Raw genomic sequence first — 22058 nt, 5'->3', positions numbered from 1 at the left:
CTTGATTGGTTTGATTGGGTAGCAAAATAAAATCAATCAAGTACTTTCTTTGAGCATTCTATAAGTCATGACTGTTTTTAGTGTCATTAGCAGGAAAGACTTAAGCATGACTTGGTTAGGTCAACTAGCAACAATCATCACTGGAGAGTGAGTAATAAAGAAGTTAACTGATAGCAATGCTTCTGCCTACATGAGACCTAAAATAAATCTACACTGATATCCGAAAGGAAAATAAGGAGATGAGGTCCCCAATGAGAAAACAAACTAACAAGAAATCAAAAAATGAAAGTCATTTTCATTAACGATTCCAGGCAGTAGTGGAGCATGGTGGTGAAGATCACAAATGCTGGGGACAAACATGAGGGTCTGAAATCCCACAGCACTAGGTAGATGTGACACTGATATTTCAGTGAAATTTTCTGCATCTCAGTCTCCTATCCATAGACTGGGGACAACAACTGCACCCATCTCCTATAACGGTCCTAAGAATTAAGTTATTTTATATATAAAAGCTTAAATAAAATACCTCAGAGTTTAAATAATACCCCAAAAGCACAAGAAACAAAGAAAACAGAGACAAATTGCAGTTCATCAAAATTTAAAACTTTGCTTCAAAGGGCACCATCCAGAAAGTGAAACAACAACACAGAGGAGAAAATTTTTTCAAATCACTTATCTGGTAAGGAATTTGTATCTCAAAATGAAGAAAAAGAAACCCTACAACTCAACAATAAAAAGGCAACTCAATTAAAAGGTTAATAAAGTATCTGAAAAGGTATTTTTCAAGGAAAATATACAAATGTCCATAAAGCACAATGTAATGATGTTCAATACCATTAGCTGTAAGGGAAATCAAGTCAAAACCACTAGGAGAAACCGCTTCACACTCACTACAATAGGGTATAATAAAAAAAAAAGCGTAACAAGCACTAAAGAGGACACAGAGGAAGCGGAGCACGCAGCCCTTGCTGGTGAGGATGTAACACAGCGTGGCCACTTTGGAAAACAGCCTGGCAGGGCCTCAGAGAGTTGAACATTTCGTTTCTGACTTACCCAGCAATTCTGCTCTCTGGGCACACACGTAAGAGTACTGAAAACAAATATCCACATAAATAATACCACATGAGTGTTCACGGCGACATTACTCATCACAGCCAAAAACAGAAACAACCCAAATGCGTATCACCTGATGAATGGGTAAACAGTGGGGCCCAGCCATAGAGTGGAATGTTATTCAGCAATAGCATAGCATAGAATAGTGACTAAGGCCACAACATGAGCAAATATTGAAAACGTTACTCAGTGTGAAAGAAGTCAGTCACAATAGACGTTTCCACTTATATGAAGTGACTCGATTTACATGAAATGTCCAGCACAGGCAAATCCACAGAGAGAAAAGTGGCTCCTTGGGGCTGGGGGAGGATGGGGAAGATGGGAATGTCTGTTTATGCATACAGGGCTTCCTGTTGGGGGGATGAAAATATTCTAAGATTGAATGGGATGCACAATTCTGGGCATAGAGTAAAAACCGATGTACATTTTAATGGGTGAATTGTATTAAAACTCTTAAGAACAAAAGGACCTTGGGCCAGTATCTTCCATAGTAAATGCAAATTGCTAACTTTTATTAGAGGAAAAAGAAACTGCTCTCAGCATGAAAGCAGGAGATCAGCAAATGTGAGTTAACCGAAATTGGACAAGAGCATTTCACTTGAAACAGTTGCTGAGTGTACACGAAATATTCAGAAATAGGAAAATCACCTTGACATCACGAGGAAGCATTCTGTTTCAAATACAGATCAAGGATTCGGCAAGCCCAGCTGCCAGAAATGACCAGAGAAGAAACCTGGTTTATAAAACTAGCACCAGAGACAACAAGGAATGGTGATGAGGAAAGCAGGCGGCAAATATCTGGAACAGTTCACTACAAATAATTTCTCCACCAAAAATTGAAAAATAAAATGAAAGTGACGAAATGCTCTGTTGACATCTCGAGAATGGGCTTCCTTCTGTGCTCGACTGCTCCGTAACCCTGATTGAGAGACTAAGGAGAATCAGCATGGCTCCTGGGGGTCCCCAAAGGACTGCCCACCAGCACGCTGACCACCATCACATCTGCCAGGTTTGAATTGCAGAGAAGAGACCAAGTTCTGAAAGGCACAGGAAATATTGACAAGGGAAGAAAACGCTGAGGTCAGTCCTGGGACAGAGGCCCTCTGAGCAGAGGCCAGAAGGCTGCAGGTGAACTGCAGTAGACCTGGGGCAGGAAGGGATCACGGGGGAGCATATCTCAATTCTCTTCTGTCTCTGCCTCCGGTAGGAGAGATAAAGCCTGCATCCTTCTCACCTGGAACTGTGGGTTCTGGCTGGAAGAAGCCTTACTGACAAGGAATGATTATTCAAGACTCTGTGGAAAAAGTCAAGAAATCGAGAGGGATTAGGGAGCCATCTCCATAAGCCTCTCAAATGCTCCCATATTTATAGGGTATAATCAAAGGAAAACTTCGTTAACAGTTGTGAGATAGTAAGGAGGAAATTCGGGAAAGACAGGATGAGGCAGAGATTGTAGAATACACAATGAGTACAAAGGATTAGTGTATCTTTAGGGAAGTCATGGGGTGAGGGGAACAAGATACATTTTTAGATATGTTCATTAAAAAGCAGACCACCAGACCAGCCAGGTCCTTGTTTTGGGGATAATACATTATCTAACAACACACAAGCCCAGCATTTATAGCTGAGGGTCTCGGTCCTTGCTTTACAACCAGCAGAGTGCTATCTAAAACCTCAACTACACAAGCAAAGCATTGTCTCTGCTTTTTAAGGCAAGGCGCCTGGAGTGAGGATGCACAGGAACTTGCTTGTAAAGCAGTATCAAAGCATATTTTTTCTTCTTAAAATTCAGAGGCGACTGGGGTGTGTTACAATTTGTTAACCCAATCATCTGCTTCCACATGGAACCATTATGGAGGACACCCTAGGATGAAAATCCTGGATGTGGGTCTCTTCCTGCCATCTTCAGCCACTCTATCAGGGTCTAGGCACATCCGTGAATAACGATCCTACAGTACCACTCACTCTCTTAACTCCTGGTGATTGAAACTTAATTTTAGCTCTACACAACTTAACGTAGAAAAGTTTCAGCAATAAAAGATATAATATTCCATTTATATCTCATCATATTACTGATTTTCTGATTGCTCTAAGCTGCTTCTACTTGGTAAAGCACCTCATTCTGAAGCTGAATTTAGTAATTTCCATTGTGCATTTCTAGCCAGTTTGGGCTCGCTAACTTCTTTTGGTCAAATATCGATATACTTAATTGATTTCTTTGTTTATCAATTTCAACCAGGAGGAGAGGGAGTGTCACTCTTTTCCTCAGCCCACCCTCAACTCTTTTCCCATCAACTCAGGCCTCCTGAAAACAAAACAAAGTATTTTTTTCCCTTCTACTCTTTCCACAAACCCAACAGGAAACATCAGCCTGGAGAAAGAATTCAACACAAATGTTAAAACAAAAATCTATAAACCTGAAACAATACCATCTCCGAATCATGATACACAATGACATGAGATTAAGTGTGTCAGGCACAAAGCATGAGGGAGCCTGACTACCTGATTTCTATTCTTCAAAGGAAGGAAGGTTTTCGTATTTTTTATTATCATTCTTGGTCATTGTTTCTGATTATGCCAAAAAATAATTTATGAAATATTTATGCACTGCAATAACTGATTTTTATTGTATCAATTTTAGAAGGCATTCAGAGGGGATAGGAAAACCCACCTCTGTAAAAAATGCAAAATTTCTTCCCCTGTAAAGAACACGTATACAAAATGCAACAGAGAATTCAAATTCTTGTGGAGAGGAGCAAAAGACACAGAATCAAATCAAAGTCATTACAATGAGTCAATTTAAAATTCACTGGACAAACATGCTCAATGCATACAAATAATTTTAAAGGCACACTGCAAACCATTCACTTAATGATCTGCAGGCTAGAGGAAGAATTTCACTCTTTAACAGACAACAGAAATCAATAGGGTGCCCCACCAAACAAAGAGCAGTGAACAATCAGGTTTTTAACAGTTCTGAGAAATCAGCATGTTCTAAAGATCAAAATCCAGAAATTTTAAACATTCATTCAAACCACAATGAAAAAAGCACTTAAAGAAAAAAAAAAAAGAAAGTAAGCACATAGATCATTGCAACAGAACAATGAGAATTTCTTGTACCGCTAGAAGAAAGAACAGGCTATAGCCTTTTACTTGAAAAGAGACTACTTTTAAAAATAACTGCTAAAACACATTTCATCATTCATGTTGCATTTAAAAATCTGAGGTACATGTATCTGATCAGAAAAGCAATTCTGAGTAATAGTATGTTACAATTCAGTGCCAGTTTGCTTTAGAAGAAAAGAGAAAAGTTACTGTTTCTAATTCTGCACAAAGTTTAAAGAACCTCCCTGCCTCTATCTCCTCCCATTTCCTAAGCTCATGCTCCCTAATTCTTCTGAAACAAGTATGAGAAAGTCTTATTCCCAATATGCCAAATGACAACTGAATATCAATTTATTAGTGTAAATATATGCCAACACCTTGAAATGGAGGAGAAAGGTATCAGAAGTCTATATGGAATTTCTTTCTACCTTCCTGAAATCACACACACCAACGTTCACACAGACACAGACACAGACACAGACACATACCCCCTGGATTACTGGGCACTTCACAAGCTTAGTACTTACAACTTGTAGAAGGTAACTTTGTAGTTACTTTAAAATACAAAACTGTCAGCTTTTGAAAGCCTTCATCATCTGCTAAACCATCTAAATATCAAAGAGACCCAATTAGCCTTCTCTGTAGAATGTAATTTCCCTTGATGGCAAAACAGTCTCTAAGAAGTACTGGATCAAAGATTCGTGTTTATCACTACCTATGATCGTTTTTAAGCACATTAACAGATTCAGAAATGTATGTCTCAAAAACATTTATTCCTATTGAAATAGTATACGTGTTCAATTGTCTATACAGTGACTAGGTCCCATGATGGTGTTTAAGAGCTATTTTGTGTATAGCAATATTTACCTTCAAGTGCAGAAAAGGAGGGTGTGTATTACTCAGTTGTAGAGCACCTGCTTAGCATGCACAATGTCCTGGCTTCAGTCCCCAGTACCTCCAAAAAAAATAAATAAAAATAAGTGCATATTTAAAAATAAGAATAAAGTTATAAAAAATGCAGACTAAAAACCACTGCAATCTAGGTGCTACAATTATACTAAAAAAACAAGTGTTTCTATCAAATATTAACTATATGCCAATCACAGAGACAACCAAAAGTCACACCTGAAGCATCACGTGTGATTCTCAGCAACCCTACTAAGTAGACACGGATGAGAAACCCGGCTCTGCGGATGAGGAGACGGAGCTCGGAGGAGCCGGGGACGCTGACTGTCCTGCTCCCCGTGACACCGCGTCAGCCCAGGGCAAGCGCTGACAGAGCTGCACTGAGGGGACACCCAGCTGCATGGAACCTTGGGGCACTGGGGAGTCCCAGAAAACACTAAAAACTTTTCAGTGAAAAACCAGCTAAAATATATTACACTGTGCTGCATCCTTTAAACAGGGAAAGTGACTGAGACCTTTTTGATGCCTCCGTGTCCTTTCTGCCATTATCAGTTACTTGCCCTCACAGTGTGACCAGTGATGATCTGGACCCCATATGAAGTGCACTCAGATGGAAGAGCTTTTAAAGCTGGTTTATGAAGTTTGTAAGACTGTCTATGACTCACAAAGGCGGTCATTCATCACTTCTCACCGGTGTGGACGTACCACCTGAAATCACTCCTTTCTGCTTTTTAAAATCCCTTCATCTACTCCAGACTTTTCAACAGCAAAGAAGTAGCTCAACCACAGACAGTGGACAGCTTTTCACCAAATGGACTCGAACAGCCCATCTGACAACCTGGAAGCCCTTGTCTTCTATTAAACCCACTTCCAGGTACTTCATCATTTTCTGATTGGTGGACTCGGCCTCTGACTGGCCTACTCAGAGAGCTCCCAACCTCACATCCAGGGGTGGGAGAGGACCATGCTGTTGGGGGAAATCAGTGAGGAAGCTGGACATCCTCCAGCCACGTCTGCACGGGTAGAAGTGCCTCAACGTGCTCAGAAATTATACCGTCATCATCCCTGGGCTCCCATGGACTGGTTTCACATTAACCAAGCTCATGAGACACTGATGCAAGGAAACCAGAAACTTAAATTTTTAATGTAACAGAAGACGTGAATCTATGAACCAGACTGAAATATCAGAGTTCAACCATGAGTACATTTTCTCCTCCACGGCCCAATCACGGGCAGGCAGTCACATGGCAAGCATGGACAGAAACGGAGCAGGAAGGGTTTCTAGATTAATTCAATGGACTATATTTCTATTATACGAACAGATCTACTGCCCAGAAGTCAATTAACGCCAATCACGGTGCACTCTCCGTGGACAGCGGCCAAGAAATGACTATGAGCTCCTGTGTAACACTCCTTTCCCTGTCCTTTCTAGGCTAACTGATGCACAGAGGTATAAAGATTCAGGGATGTCGATAATGCTAAACACCCAAAGCCCATCTCTGGGAACCTCAAAACCAGACAGCCAGGGTTTAAATACCAGCTCTGCCAATTACTAGTTCTGTGACTTTGCCAACTTAATTACACTCTGTGTGCCTCAATTTCCACACTGTAAAACTGGGATAACAATCAAACCTTCCTTACTCGCTTGTTGAGAAGATTGAAGGATTCATTTCTGTAAAATGCTCAGAAAAGAATGTAGCACATTTTGGGTGTTCAACAAATGTCAACTTAATATCAAATTGTTTTACAAGTGTCCCCTCTAATCATCTTATCTGTTTCCTGGCTAGCCTAAGTCCCAAATAAAATCCTTATTTCTCCTTTTACACACTCTTGGGGAGCACCCTTATGTTCCATCCAACCACCTGTTTAAACTGAGGGAGTGGATGTCTCCTAACCACTCCTCTGGGCCATGGAGGGTGCTTCTCCCTTCACACCCCTGGCCCCTGGCCCACAGCTAGCACTCATTACACTAACAGAGTGAGGTGTGAGTCCGGGGAGACAAGCAGGGCATGTGAAACCCTTCCTTTCACTCCAGTGTTGGTCACCATTGGGAAGCACGCGGGATGCTCAGCTCCATGTCAGGAAAGCCCTGTGCATGAAAGGGCAGGTCTTCTCAAGGGAAGGCTCGCTGTGGCCCAGAGCTACATGGGACAGGGTGAGTCTGTATTTCTGGGACACAGTATCATGACACGCATTTTCCCACAGCCTTGAAGTTCATGGAGAACGTGGCTTCATCAGTAACAAAGAAGACATTTATTGCCTGTCTACTCTTTTGTGTCATCTCTCAGTAGGCTGCTGGAGACAACATATGTATAAGTATTGGATCTCCTTAAACCCCAAAATATATGAAGTAACAAATAATTCTGTGGCTTAACGTTGGTTTAGGGCGACTGTGTAACAGTTCTGACTCTGCTGATGCTAAATTATGGGTATAGGAACTATGGAACCTCCTCAAATATCTTTCATCATAAAACCATCTCTTCTTATTTTCCTGTTTCTTAGTAATTGCCAAAGACTCTCAAATGATGGCTTCACACAAAACAGCAGCTAAAGTTTAAGAGCCCTCTTGACATACACACTGTGGTAAACACTGCATATAATTTCTAATTCTCACAATTCTACAAATCAGATACGAATGTCCCCATCTCACAGACGAGGGAAAAACTCAAAACGAACTGACTCAGGCTCAAGTGGCTCAGTGGCAGCGCGTGCAGGCAAACCATATCAAAAACTACACCTCTTCGTATATGTACCAAATCTCCTACCACCAATTAACACACAGCGGCGGGGTCAAAACTCAGGGAACTCAATACACTTTTCACCTTTAAGGTCCTCCAGATGCCGCTTCTAGCTGTTTTATAAAATCCCGGCTCACTGGTTTCTAACACTAGAAGAAAAGCCCGATTTTGCTATTGTTTGCACAGCAAGTCTGAAATGTTCACAGTGAGATGACAGAATAAATCTAAGATATAAGCAGAATAACTTTTCCAGTTAGACAGACATAATGGACATTGGGCTATTCTGAAGCATTAAGTAAAGTAATCAAAATAAAATAACGTTGTTTAAGCCTCCTTTTAGAAACAGGAAAGTTAAGACTGTAAGTAGGTGCAACAGTGCCACCTATGGGTAAAATGACCTTCCAGGTTACCAGGAAAGATGCAACACAAAAATTGCCTGTAGGATCAGTAACGAGAATCAGATAAATAAAACTTATATAGCACATGCTGCACTTTGATTCAGGGGAAAGGAGGGATATTCAGTATTTAATCTGATATTGCTAATACTCCTGAATATAAACAGAAGATATAGGCTCATGGAAACTCATCTTAGAAGAGGAAAGAATCCAGTTCAGCCACTTCATTTTACAGGAGGGGAAACTGAGACATGGGATCTGTCCTCCTGGCAATCAGCAGCAAAGTTCTCCTATGCCTCATGTCTTGCACTGTAGCAAAAACCAACAGATCTGTACTAGGCCTATATTCATAAAATTCACGTTTGTATTTTTCCAACAGTAGGTTATCTATGTATCTTGCAAAATACTAAAAGAGCCAGGATATCATACAATTTTGTTGCCATACAAAAACATTTATTTACATAATAAAACAGCATGAGCTTTATTCTCTCTATTAAAAAAGTGACATGTCAAATCAATGTTTTGATATTTTAAACCTGTTAAGAATGTAGAAAAAAATCAAAATTTTCTTTAATCACAAAATAGAGGAGTTTATTCCCTGAAAATGATCAATATGGATTTTACTAAACTTAACGGATCTGGTCAGAATCCCACGAATTTAAATGTCTGAGTGGATGGTTACACGGCAACATAAATTCTGATTTGTAACAATACATATTCTGTGTAAATAATCTTCAAGGTCATCTGATTAAGGCAATTTAACTAGTCCCTGTCTCACTAGAATGATACAGATTTCATTAAAACTTCATACTACACCAAAAAAAAAATGAATCCTTGTTACTTTAAACCATATTCAAATATATCATACAAATACATATTGAATATGTATCAGAAATAAGCGACACTCTTTAGTATTCAGAGTTGATCCTTCTAAAATATCTGTCATTGTGACAGCACACTTTTATTAAGCACCTCTTGGGTTCTTTGTATACAAGGCATCTACCTCTCACAGTCAGACAAATTAAACGATATTACTCAAATTTCACAAATGAGGAAATGTACTTAAGCCATGAAAATAAAGTACATATTCATCAACAGGAAAGAAAAGAGTAAAGACTTTTCTTACAATATTCACTGACAATCTTTTCTTCCATATTAAAACTACATAAAACCAATTCAGTCTTTGTAAGTATTTCTGTCAAAAAGGGCCACAAGAGGAAAACAAGCAACATCATTAGCAGTGGTTGGACTTTAAGAGCTCACTTCTCTTTTGCACTATAATTATTTTTAATGTTTTGTTTTTAGTGCTTACAGAGCACTAAAATAAAAAAAATAACTTTTTATGTAATTACCTGAGAATTAAAAATTTGTGAAAATGAACAATTTTAATTTCTGCCACTCTGTCTCAACTTCTCAATGGTGTCTCTCCTTTCAAGGCCTCATCAGTCTGAGGTCACTAAACTCGGCCGTTTATGGAGTCACAGGTGTTCGGGTAACCACTTAACGGGAGGCTGATAAGAGGAGCAATTAAGAATGCATTCTGTGCAGCCTGGGTTCCAGCACCGAGCTAGCCACAGCCTGCTGCGTGTAATTGGGACAAGCTGCTCCATCTCTCAATCCCTCAGCTGCAAAAATGGAGACACTGATACCTACAATCAAACACCTGCTATGAATTAAAACATGAGGAAAACATTTTAGCCTTAGGTAGGTGTCCACTCACAGTGAGTTTGGTCATTATGATGATGAGGATGGCTGTTAACAAATTAAGCTAGACCAAACAGGAGAAATCCCCTTAAAGGAGAAACATTTTAAGTCAATGAGCATTTCTTTTTGGATGAATTGCAGAATATTCTAATGATTTTTTAATAAACCAAATTTTGTCCATTAATTATAGATTTACAGGTTCATGGACAAGTCTCCAGAAAAAGAATTAGAGGCCTCTTACCTCTGTAAACTAAGAAAGTAAATTTTAACAAAAATCACGGAGGAGATTATACCTCATTTGGGAGAGTAAGTGCTTAACATGCATGAGGCACTCAGTTCAGTCCCCATTAACTCCATTTAAAAACATGGTTTTTTAGGAAATGGAAAATTAAAGCAAAAAGATGGAGGAATACAGAATTTTTTAGAGACTCATCTCAGATTTAAGATGGGGAAGAAACCATCCATTTCTCAGAAGAAATCTTGAGGACTATGTAAACTGGATCTGAGATGTCTAGTCCTTTAACATTATTCAAGAATTCATATTACCAAGTCTTAAAATTACCTGATAACGCACAGTGGTGATACTGATCATAACAGCTTCCATCACGGATCGAGCTCCGGCTAGGACTGCTCTGTTCTGACATCTCTGCCCCTCAGGCCTCACCAGGCTGAGAGCACTAAATTCGGTCATTCAAGAGCATCTTTTGTAAGTCCTCCATTTGTGCTTCTGACTCTCCCCTCACCAGCTCCTCTGAGGGAAGCACTGTTATCATCTTTCCCACTCACAGATAAGGCCACTGAGGCACAGAGACTAAACTCGTTCCAGGTCACATTGGCATTAAAGGAATTCTGTATTTCTGCTGTTTGCTTTTGACAAAGGAATCTGAGATATCAATTCAAGGCAGACTGTTAAATAATCAAGTCTGTCAGGTCTTCACCTCAAAGAGCAGATAGTATAAATTCCTGATGTAGGATGAGGCTGCCGCCACAAACTGACTCAGCTTGAAATTAATATCCAAGATGAAGCAGCGGATACACGTAAATATTCACGATTGTCAAGTCTGCTCACGGGTCTGGGCCCTTCACTGCCTGAACGGGGGTGAAATCCCCACCCGTGTCTGGGAGAGATGCACGGTGCTTCCCAGGCTCAAACAGGCTTCACGGGCTATTTCCTCCCACAGACTGGCCTCAACGATTAAAAGCTCTCAAGGTTTTTACACCATGCAAAACAAAAAGACATTTCTGCAGATGGAGCACTTTCTTAGGCTTAAATCTTTTTTTGCCTACACTCACCCAGGGGGAAAAAAGAAACATGACTCTGCAAAGTCTCTGACCCTCACCACTCACAGGAGTAGAACAGCCACAGCAGAAGATGGCTCTTCACATTGCAGGATGAGAACAAAATAAAGATGCCCCAACAACAGGCACTCCCAGACACAGCGCTCAGCAGTCTTCTGCAAACTCACGGTTGTGTAGCACCCATCACCTTCTATTTCCAGAACACTTCATCACCCCTAAAGAATCCGCCTATCACTAGCAGTCACTCCCTAATCCCCCTCCAACCAGCCCCTTCCAGCCATCACCTGCTCTCTGCCTCTGCATGTGCCTTTTCTGGGCATTTCAGATCACTGGAATCAACAATATTTGACCGTTTGTGTCTGCTTCCTTTCAATTAACAAGCTGTTATCAAGGCTTGTATATTTTGAAGTGGTATCAGCATCTCTTTCTTTTTTTTTTTTTGAAAACGTTAAAGATTATTAGAAGGTGGTAAGCACTATCAAAAAGAGTAGAGTGGAGCATAAGTGATTGGGTTTCAAAGGGAAAAGTGTGGGTTGAACAGTCAGGGTGGACTTCCAAAAACAGGTGGCCTTTTTCATTTTCCTCTTTTTTTTTTCTTTTTTATTCACTCTTACGTGTGAATAATCTTCCACTACATGGAGATACTACATTCTGTTCATCCATTCAGCAGCTATTTATGGACGAGTTCCAGAAAACTGAGTGTAAGAGTTGACTAGCATGGATGGCATTTAAGCAAAGGGCAAAATGTGCTTTCAAAAAAAAGCCAACAAACAGAGGCACAAGGAAATTCAGTGCGTTTCTGAGCAAAGTGCTTGCTTGCTTCGGCAGGACTACCGTGCAGGACTGTGGCGGATATTGGCAGGAGTCACGGTGTGGGAGAAACATGAGAAGACTCCCCACTGCAAGTAGCTCAGACAATTCTCCTCCCTCATCCTGTATTGTTAGAGCAATGTTTCTAGGTTACTCTTATTTCAAGTAATAGCACTTTAACTGCACATCTGATCATCTCCATCAGACCACCTTTCCTCCAAGCAACAGAAAAGCATTCAATGACCTGAGCAGCTCCAGGACATAATGGTGATGGATTAGGGAGTCCTGCAGCATTCCAGCCTGCAGGCACAAACCCCACATGTGCCCTGGTGATGTCCAGAAAATAAAATGCATGGAAATATCTCACTGTTTTTACACGACATCTGCCCTCAATTTGCCCCAAAATCATGCTCGCAAAGCACTAATCAACCCTCTCAATACAAAAATAAAAAAGCTAAGAAGGCAAATTTAGGCTCTTTCATTGAAAACCAGCAACCATCACTGCCAGTATCTGAGCTGGAATGCTCCTGACTTTGAAAACCACTGCGCAGTTACTTTTCAAGCGTAAAACTCATATATGTATTCCATGTAGATGATATTGCAGTAGGATTTTTCTTTTCAAAATTTCCACTTGCAACATTAGCACAAGAAAGTTTATGTATAGGCTTTAAAAAAATCAATTATCCTTCACTTTCTTAATTTTGAACTAATTATTATTTTATAAATGTGGCTATGCTGCGTATTATAAACCGTTTGATTTCTGAAAACAAGACCTTTATGACCTCACTATTTCAGAGAAAACTTTAACGATTCTTTGAGAGGTGGGGCCTGGGGCGCCCACTATCAGCTCTTTAAATACTGACAAGGATGTGCTATGAAGTAATGCAAAGGCTCTAACTCCACATTAGCTCAGAAAGCAAAGAAACTACACCAAAGACTTCCTTAAATATTTTATATATTTCTATTCTTTTGAATACTAATGTTCTTAAATGATATGATTTTTTTGAAAAAGACAACAGCTGTATTAAATTTCCTCTCACCAAGAAAGCAATCTTTATGAAGTAAAAAACCCCTATGGAAATCGAAATGACAGGACGTTTCTAGCTAAGTGAACATCCAGATCTGAACACAAACCTAAATCCGATCAGATCTCACTCGAAGGAGCTCTACAAAGTCCTGGGCAACCCTGGAAATTAGCTCTTTTGTTCCAAATGTTGGCTGAGCTAAGATCATCACACTAGGCAGGGAAGGAGAGAAGAGGAAAATCCACCTGGCGGCCTACATCAGTTTTCTTCCAGCCACAAAATGCCTCTAGGTCGGCCCGCTAACAAGTCCCCCAATAAGGAAAGCCGGCATCCACACTGCCCCTGCCATCCCCAAGTAGCCCCGATGCCCATATCCCAGCCTGTGAATGGTCTTCTAATGATCCCCCAGTTGGTGGCACCCACCCCCTCTTTCCCGCTATACAAACACAGAGAGCCACGGCAGCCTTCCCAAATCACAAATTTGATTACATCAACCCCCACTTCAAACCCTTTAGAGGCTCCCTGTTAGAGTTCTAGCCCCACCCCAGACCCTGCTCGCCCATCCTCACCTAAGTACACAGGTCCCCAGTGACCACAGGGGCCCCTGACCTGCTCCTACTTCCCACTTGCTCCAGTCTCATTTTGACTGTTTCCCAAGGAAGCCTTCCCTCCCTCCAACCTCCACAATTTGTTCCTCTCTTCCTAGAACATTCTAGGCTAAGTCAACTTCTGACAATGCTAAGCTCTCAAGAATCAAATACATTTTGCTTACTAAAGTGGCTACACGCTCTCTCCCCTAGACTCACAGAAGTGCACGTGTAATGTATAAATGAATGACCGGTTGGGTCTCAAAGGGACAGACATACCTGCTCTCGCCCGTCCCGATCCTTCGGTCTGTAGAATATCAGAAGCAAAACCAGAAGTACCTTTCCTGAGGGTCACTTCTGTTGACACCCTTCACTGCCTACTGTGTCAGTTCTAGTAAAACTCAACTTCTTCCAAAGCCCTACATCCCGGACTCTCTCCAGTGTCCTCCCCAGCAGGGGCTCCCTCCACCCTGGACTGCACAGGGCACTCTCCCCGGGTGCCCACGCCAAAAGCCTCCAGGCCTCTGCCCGGGCTGCACCTGCGATCTGAGACACATTCTTGACTCCTTCTCCTGGCTGACTCTTACTCTGTCCTCACAACTGAATGTAGAGCCCATTTCTTCCAGGAATTCCTCTCCGATAATGTCCTTTAGGTCTTGTCTGGTCTCTATCTATAGCAGCAGTACATGGTGACCAACTGGGTGTTTGCCCGCTCCTTTGAGACCACGAACACTTGGGAACCACGTGGGAAGGAGTGAGAGATTACAAGACGGTTGAGGGAAGCAAAAAGCAGAAATCACAGTCCAAGTCCCAAATTCAAGGATACTTTCTCAGAAAAAAGTATAAACTATTTCACACGTGTGCAATTTGGCTACTATTTTTGTGGCTTGGGGACAGCAAGAACTTGGTGTTCTAGTCCAAAACCTAGGTTACATGCAAAGAAATGTATATATTCATATCCAAAGGAAACAAGAGCTGCTCAACAACAGTTTGCAGTTAGAACTGAAAGGAACTTTGATAAAGGCAATCTCTCTCTCTCTCTTCTTTCTTTTCTGGCATCATATAATTTTAGAAGTATTTGCGTGACTAACAGACGTCTACAGCCCGTGATTCTGCACTGAAGTGTTTGGGGCTGAGGAAGCCCAGATTACACCAACACACTGATAGGTGCCGTGAGTGGTGGAGCTGATGTTCCAAAGCAGGCAACATTATTCTGTAAGAGAACTCTGAATAGAAAGGAAGAAATGCAATGTCCTATACTGAATTTCATTTGCTATATGGGCCATTAACTGATAGTATATCTTGACTAATGAAACCCAAAAATAAATTGTCAATGTCGGTTTTCTTCATCTGACCATTTTATGCTAACTTCGGATATTAAATCCTCACTCCATACGGAAGCTCAGGCCTATGCTGCAGCACAGTTACACCCCGTGGAAGAAAGCCGACCAAGGGAGAATTGGAGAGTTTCCCTTTAGAAGCTGCGAAGTGTGGTTTTACACCTGTATATCATTTGCAACCACATCATCGACAATGGAGTTAGACGTTACCTCTGTGGGGCGAAAAGCACTGCATGCTTCAGAACCATCAAAGAACGCTGAGCTTTGTGAAACAGTCCTGAGGCACTTAAATCATACTTTTTCTGAAAGGCTCCAAATCTGACCCACTTCACCATTCCAGGTATAACAGGGAAGTACTGGAAACAGTAGAGAGAACATGCCCTTGAAGTCTGACAAGGCTCTGCTTGAATCCTGCTACAGCATTTATCAACCGCTAAACAAACCAATTCCTTAACCCCTCTGAGAAGGCTTCCCAATCCCCAAAAGGGGGCTGTCAGCGCCCACCTGGGAGTCATGGATGTGAATGAAACACGCAAGTAGGGCGGCCGACTGCTACCTGACACGGGGCCTGGCTAGTTTCGCTCCGCTGCCCTTCTGCCCCTTTAAACTTGCACTGATCCCCCTGGTAAGGATCAAGTCCCCGGAACAGACTGCCCGTATCTTCTGTGTATCCCTGGATACATGACTTACACTTAGGAGGCCAGAAAAACAACTGCCTCCTCCCAAGTCACTAACAATATTCTTAAGAGTCTGGGTATTTTTAACTCTATTTTTCAGGGAGACTATTCCAGAACTTTCCAAGCACCATTCTCCAGGTTGGCTCCCCTCCCAGTGCCCATCCTTCTTACCTCAGATCCTCTGTCTGACTGCCTCCTGTTCATGGGAAAGCGAGTCCGGTAGGGTGGGGACTCCCTAGGCCTCCCTCCCTCCCTCACAGGTGACTGTGAATACCTTCTCCCCACTCCAACTCCAGCTTCTGAGGATTCTAACCTTCCGTATCCTGCAGCCTCTGCACCTTCCTAAGACGCACACGTGGCCAAGACTCTCCCTTTGGATTTCTTTCTGGCTGGCCCTGCTGACCCCCAGGCCCCTTAAGGATAAATGGGATTGCTCTGAAAATGATAAACGCCGCTGGCTGACACACCAAAGCTGCATGGTCTGGGCTTACCTCCAACCGAGGCACAGCCCTCCCCTCCCTCAGCCTCAGTCTGCAGCTCTCGAGATGATCTAATTCACATGCAAGGCTGTGAACACCAGCTAAGAATGACGACTCCCAACTTGTATCTCTAGTCCAGCTCCTTCACCTGAGCCCCAGTCTCATAGAGCCGAGTGCCTCTTTGAAGTCCTAACTTGGATGAAAAATGGCATCTTAAAAATGCCTCATGTCCACCATTTACTCTGGAATTCGTTTCCTGGCAGGTACCTCCCAGACTCCCCATTTTAGTAACGGCCTCAGCACCCACCTAGTTGTCTCAGCTCACATTCAATTTCCACTGTTCCCTCCCCCCGGCCCTGCCCTGGAATCAGTCCTGTTATTTTCGCCAATAAGCTGATCTCAAGTGTGGTTTTGCAGGGACCATGGCCGGAAACACACAAGCTCACAGCATGGTGCACTAACAGTCCGCCGTAGGGTGCTCCCTGGAGGGGGAGGCATCTCCTGCCGCTGGTCACCTCAGAAGGCACTGGATTCTCACACAGGAGGCCCAGGAGAAGGGACTCAAGATTTTCCCGTGGTCTGAGCTTTGAAGGGCCCGAGGTCTGGGGGAGCTCCTAATTAGCATACACACTTGCCAGTGAGCAGATGAGGATGGGGGAACCCACGCAAGGCTGTTATCACTCCAACTCCTGGGCTCTCGGGAGCCACGGGAAAGACCTGTGTCCAGTGTACAGCCCAGCCATCACAGATCCCAGCCTGCATTTGCCAACCCGGACAGCCTAGACTCCATCTACTTGCGACACTTACTTCTGTTCTGTTCCCCACCCAGAATGTGATGGACTCATTCAGATATTCTGGCCTGTCTCAAGCGAGACAGATTCAGTGAAAAATGAAGTGTCCACATTTGGACCAGAGCATGAAAGGAGAAACAAGGCCTCATGGTCAGCATGATGGTGGTGACCACACCCTTCCACCGGGTGAGATGAACCATGGTGAGGGTGAGAATCCAGGGTCCTAGGTCGGCCAAATCATCTTCCTTCACGGTTGTCTGGGGTGTTGGAGACTGACTACCACAAACTAACGACACGGCTGTCAGTGGTGGATGTCAGCTGCAACAGAAACGGATTCAACTCTTTACTGCAAACATGGGTTAAAAGTAAAGGCCGGGGCAGGGAGGTCTGCACGGCTGCTGAGGCAAACCACAGACCCAGCTCTGAATGCCCACTGGCTGGAGCAGAGAGGAAGCTACGGCCCTTTTAGCTGTCCCTGTGTCCAACAGATCCAGGTGAGCCAGCTACTTAGGAGAAGGTCATGTTGTCCTGATACCCAGAAAAACCAGCCTCGTAAAGGGAACAAATAGTGTCATGGATTTTAGACCCAATTCTGCCCCTTTATGAAGGCAAAGTAAAGTAAATGGCACGGGGAAGTTGAATGCAAAAAAAAAAATTAAAGAACCAAACGGTGACCGCTTCCTCCAACAGCGTCCCCTGCAGCTGTCACCCCCGAGCCGGCCACTTCCTCACCAGTGACCGCCGGCCAGGAAGCGCCGTCACGCACGTCACACAGCGACAGCCAGGAACCGCGTGCCGAGCACGTTTGTGTAAAAGCAGGAATCGAGCAAAATGCTGCAGAGTTTGACCTTACAAGTTTAAATACTCCATGAAAAGAATCCCTGAGCAGCCGACTAAATCAATTCGCATCTTACTTCTTCAAAACAATCAAACAAATTTAATAAGGGCGCATTTGTCACCAAATAAAAGGAGGACCAAACAGGTCCCTCAAAGCAAGGATTTTAACAGGTATCTAACACCAGTGGGTAATGTGCTAACAAAGCAAATATTCCAAAACATTAGAAAATACAAAATGACTAGGATAATACATGGATCAAGACAGATATTAAGATTTTGCTTTTTAAAGCGATGGAGACAGTAAGGAGGGCAATCTGGCTATTTCCAATGCAGGGTGTGCACAGCCCACATTTTCAGATGCAACAACATGCTCACTGGGCAGTACAAATGAAAAAGGAATAAAGAAAAAGGAAAAGAGGAACAAGAGAAAATTAGAAACACACAAGAACAAAAATGATTTTGACAGCATGTACAAGAATTTACATGAGTGTGTGAGGCCAGGGACGAGGGGATGGTGAGACCCACCCTCACCCCCTGCTCCAGGGAAAGCAGGGACCTAAGGGGAGCGGCGCTGCCGGGGGACCCCAACGTGGTCAGCGCCCCTAACCAAAATTCCACCTACAAGCTTCAAGGCAGCTTTTGAGCTACAAATTGTGGTCGCATTTCAGTCTGGACCGTTTTACTCACTTCCACCAAGAGTAGCAGGAGAGAATTAGGCTCTGCTCCTGTACCAAAGAATTGTTTAAATAATTAATGACTGTGGAATACTAAAAGCAACAATGGGGTAAAAGTGACTGGAGGAGAATGTGCTTGACCCGAGCTCACTGGCCGCGTTATCTCACTGACGTTCAGAAGCTGGCTGAGCCCTTATGGTACCAGAACAGACAGACCCAAAAGGAGGGAGGTTTAATGCGCTGCTGTATTTCGATACTGGGAGCCATGCCTGGTACACGAGGTTCTGGGTAAACAATGGGGACAGTGTCAACCACTGTGGGCTAATTACACATCCGGATACTCCGCCAAGTCCCAAGGGCAGACTTCAAAAGACAAAAACAATCTGGCATTCTCTGGTGGGGCTGCAGACTCAGAGACAAGCATTTGTTGAGCAAAAATATCACCAGTGCCTCCTATGACAAAAGAGGAGGCACTGGCGTGGGGGCTGGGGCAGGGCTCCAGGCTTCCACTGCTCACTCACCAGTCTGTCCAGGGGGAGAAGTGGTCCCTGCTTATGTTGCACTGATGCACCTACCTTGACTAATGCCTGGGGCCTCAGCAGGTGTTGACAGGAGAGGTGAACGGAGCCAGACTTGGTGTAGCACGGTGCTGGCAGCTATGCCCTCAGCAGTGCCCAGGCTCCTATACATGCCAGCTCATCTTAAGAAGCAGATGGGGAGTGCGGGCATGTAGATCACAGGGCCCTGAGAGGACAAGTACAGATCATGGCTACAGCATGCCTCTCCCCTTCCTTAAGTCATAGAGGTATGTCTGGGAGGAACAGAAAATTCATCCAGAGCCCGCTACATTATCTCTCGCAGGTGGGACTCGTGTCCCCTGTGCTTCTCACTCACAGGGCTGGTCTAGACATTCTTTTTATCAATTCTCTAGCATCTTCTCCTCCAACTTACCAACAACCAGAGAGTAGGATCTGATCTTAGCTAAGTTCAAGAGTCACAGAGCACTTCCTTCACAGCGGGCCCAGAAACATGTGCCAGGTTCTCCGACCGTCACCTGTGGGACCACCATGAGCCCTCTCCAGACTCAAGGACAGAGGCCGTAGGCCGGGGGAACACAGCTTCCCTCACTCTCCCCAGCAAAGGTTTCCACGTCTCGGAAAAGGCATCTCACCCTCTTCTGCCTGAGGGACAGCACAACAGATACACCAGGAAACAGAGCTGAAGTTGGGGGGGTAGGCAGCCCAGAAGAGCTCGTCTGTACTTCCGAGGCAATGTGGGGCCGTTGACTTAATCACAGGGAAAAAGTGAGAATGAACATTTCCCTGCTCTGTCCCATACACCGTGATACGCCTTTCCCTGCATAAGGAGTTCATTCGGAAGTCCCCGGCGGTGTTTCTGATGTCCTAACTTGGCATGGAGGCTGTCGGGCAAGAAGAGAGGGCCTGAGCAGAATAGGTGCTGGGCCTGGGAGGCAGGAGACACCGGCTCCAGCCCCAGCTCAACCAGCTCCTCGTTCCGCCTCTCGGGGTTCAGCATCTCATCTATAAGCAAAGGGATGAGACTGTCCCAGGACAGGCTGCCCAACAGAAATGAAATGAGAGCCATGTAAATAACGTTTCCCATTTGCCACGTTTAAAATGGTAAACAAAGAAACAAACCAACAAACAAAAAACAAATACTAGAAACTGATTTTAAGAACAGATCTTACTTAATCTACTGTATGTAAAATACTATCATTTTGACATGTAATCAATATAGGAAGTAAAGAGATAGTTTATATACTTTTACTAGACAAGCCTCAGTGTCTGATGTGCATTTGACCTAGAGCACATCTCAGCTCAGTCCAGCCTCCTCCCCAGTGCTCCTAGCATCAGTGGCTTTGGCTACTTTATTGGACAGCAACCCCAGGGGTCCCACCATGGTCATGGCTGTAAAGCGGGAGTAAGTGTCCACACTAACCCTAAAAGGATCTCTCTGAAACAAAGGCGGATTCACTTTGAAATGTCTGTAAACCGGCGGGCTGCATCTCCATCCCCCCTTGGCTACAAGACAGACTTCTTCCTTGCTGATCCCTTTCTGGATGTAGGGAAGCAATCCGGCACAAAGCCAGGGTGGACTGGCCTCCAGGTAAACTTACCTGCTGTCTGTGTCCAGTCCCATGAAGTCCTCCTTCTCAAACGGGATGCAGGGGAGGGGGATCTTTTCCCCAGAATTCTTGGGGCCACCATCCAGCCACTTGGAATTGAGCAAGATGAAGAGTGACTCAGTGAAGCCTTCGATCCTCTTCTCCACCACCCTGCAGTCCTCTAAATTTGAAGGCAACATCGGTGCGCGGCTGCTCGACTTCCTCCACATGCAGTACAAAGACAAAGAGCTGAGAGTCATTATCGAGGTGCCATAAAGCTCCTCTGCACGTGGAGCTTCTCCAAGGCCTTGGCAGAGAGACAGTCGGTAATGGTGACAAGGCCCACGACCTTGCAGTGTTTCTGGAAGACGCTCCACCCATTCTCGGGCACATAGCGGTGCCTGTAGTGGATACAGAGTGTCCACTGGGAGCCACATGGGCTGATATGGCTCACCGAGGTGAGTAGCTGATAGATGCAAAAGAAATTCTCCTCTGAGATGATCTCCATGGTTTGGACTACAACGGGAAGAGTCTGGTGGTCCTCAGCACACTGCACGTAGTCAGGGATGCTCATGTTGCAGGCCCTGCCGAGACAGGAGAGGAGATCGAGGTACATACTCTGCTGTGTGCTATGGGCCCATCTGGGTTGCGGTGACCTGGTGTGTACCAGACAGAAGGCAAGGGAAGCCAAAGCAAATCCGGGGGTACAGTTTGTCCTCATAGTCTGCACATGGCTACTGTTGCTCGGATCACATTACCCAGCTTTTGGTCTAGGCTTCCTGCCTCTGCAGAGAAAGGTCATTTCTTATTTTCTATTTCCAAGCACCTAGCAAGGCCCTGATGCAAAGTCACTGCTCAAAAATGCTGAATAAAGAAATGAACAAAGGAAATGCTTCCCCAACCCCCTTCAGCAGAATATAAAGAGAAGGACCACAGTAGGATTAAAAGATCTGGATTCCTATTCAATTTATTTGAACCCCTTAGCTTCATAGTAATGGATAAGAAAACTTGCCTTGGGGTAGAGGGTACTGTTCATTGGTGGAGCACATGCTTAGCATGTACGAGGTCCTGGGTTCAAACCCCAGTACCTCATTTTAAAAAATCAAACAAATAAATACACCTAATTTCCCTCCTGAAAAAGTATTTTTTAATTCAAAAGTCAAAAAACACCTTGCAATTGACACAACATTGTAAACTTGACTATACATCAATTAAAAAAAATCCTTGCCTTGCAAGAATATATCTGGATTACGGATGTTTGCAAATGTAAAATGCATAGGGTACCACCTGCATAAAAAGTGGTGACTGTACAATTGTACTATCCCCCCTTTATGAGCTATTCTTCCTTTGGGGGAGTTATAACCTCTCAGAGCTAATTTTCTCAGTTTAAAAAATATAAATATTTCCTGGTTCTCAGTACTGCTGAAGAATCAGATAACCCTAAGAAAGCATC

At 43.7% G+C, this 22058-nt stretch overlaps 1 protein-coding gene across 4 annotated transcripts in view; it reads right to left on the bottom strand.

Annotated features, from left to right (window-relative positions):
- Positions 1-20964, bottom strand: part of LOC140694822 (trafficking protein particle complex subunit 9-like) — a 49136-nt gene extending 28172 nt beyond the window's left edge. The window contains exons 1-2 of one of the 4 annotated variants that reach the window (XR_012070462.1): positions 20618-20883; positions 5086-5173 (exon numbers count right to left, since the gene is read on the bottom strand). Coding sequence is in view for 1 of the 4 variants with exons in the window: in XM_072957875.1 (XP_072813976.1) it covers positions 20618-20708 (91 nt within the window). In the remaining 3 variants the exon portion in view is untranslated. Of the gene's footprint in view, positions 1-5085; positions 5174-20617 lie in introns of all 4 variants that reach the window. The other 3 variants (XR_012070463.1, XR_012070461.1, XM_072957875.1) reach the window with 3 other exon arrangements.
- Between the last annotated feature and the right edge of the window lie 1094 nt (positions 20965-22058).

The sequence above is a fragment of the Vicugna pacos genome, unplaced genomic scaffold (genome assembly GCF_048564905.1).
Source record: "Vicugna pacos unplaced genomic scaffold, VicPac4 scaffold_104, whole genome shotgun sequence".
Lineage (NCBI taxonomy): Eukaryota > Metazoa > Chordata > Mammalia > Artiodactyla > Camelidae > Vicugna > Vicugna pacos.
Note: the sequence above shows the minus strand (reverse complement) of the source record. Positions and strands in the feature narration are given on the sequence as shown.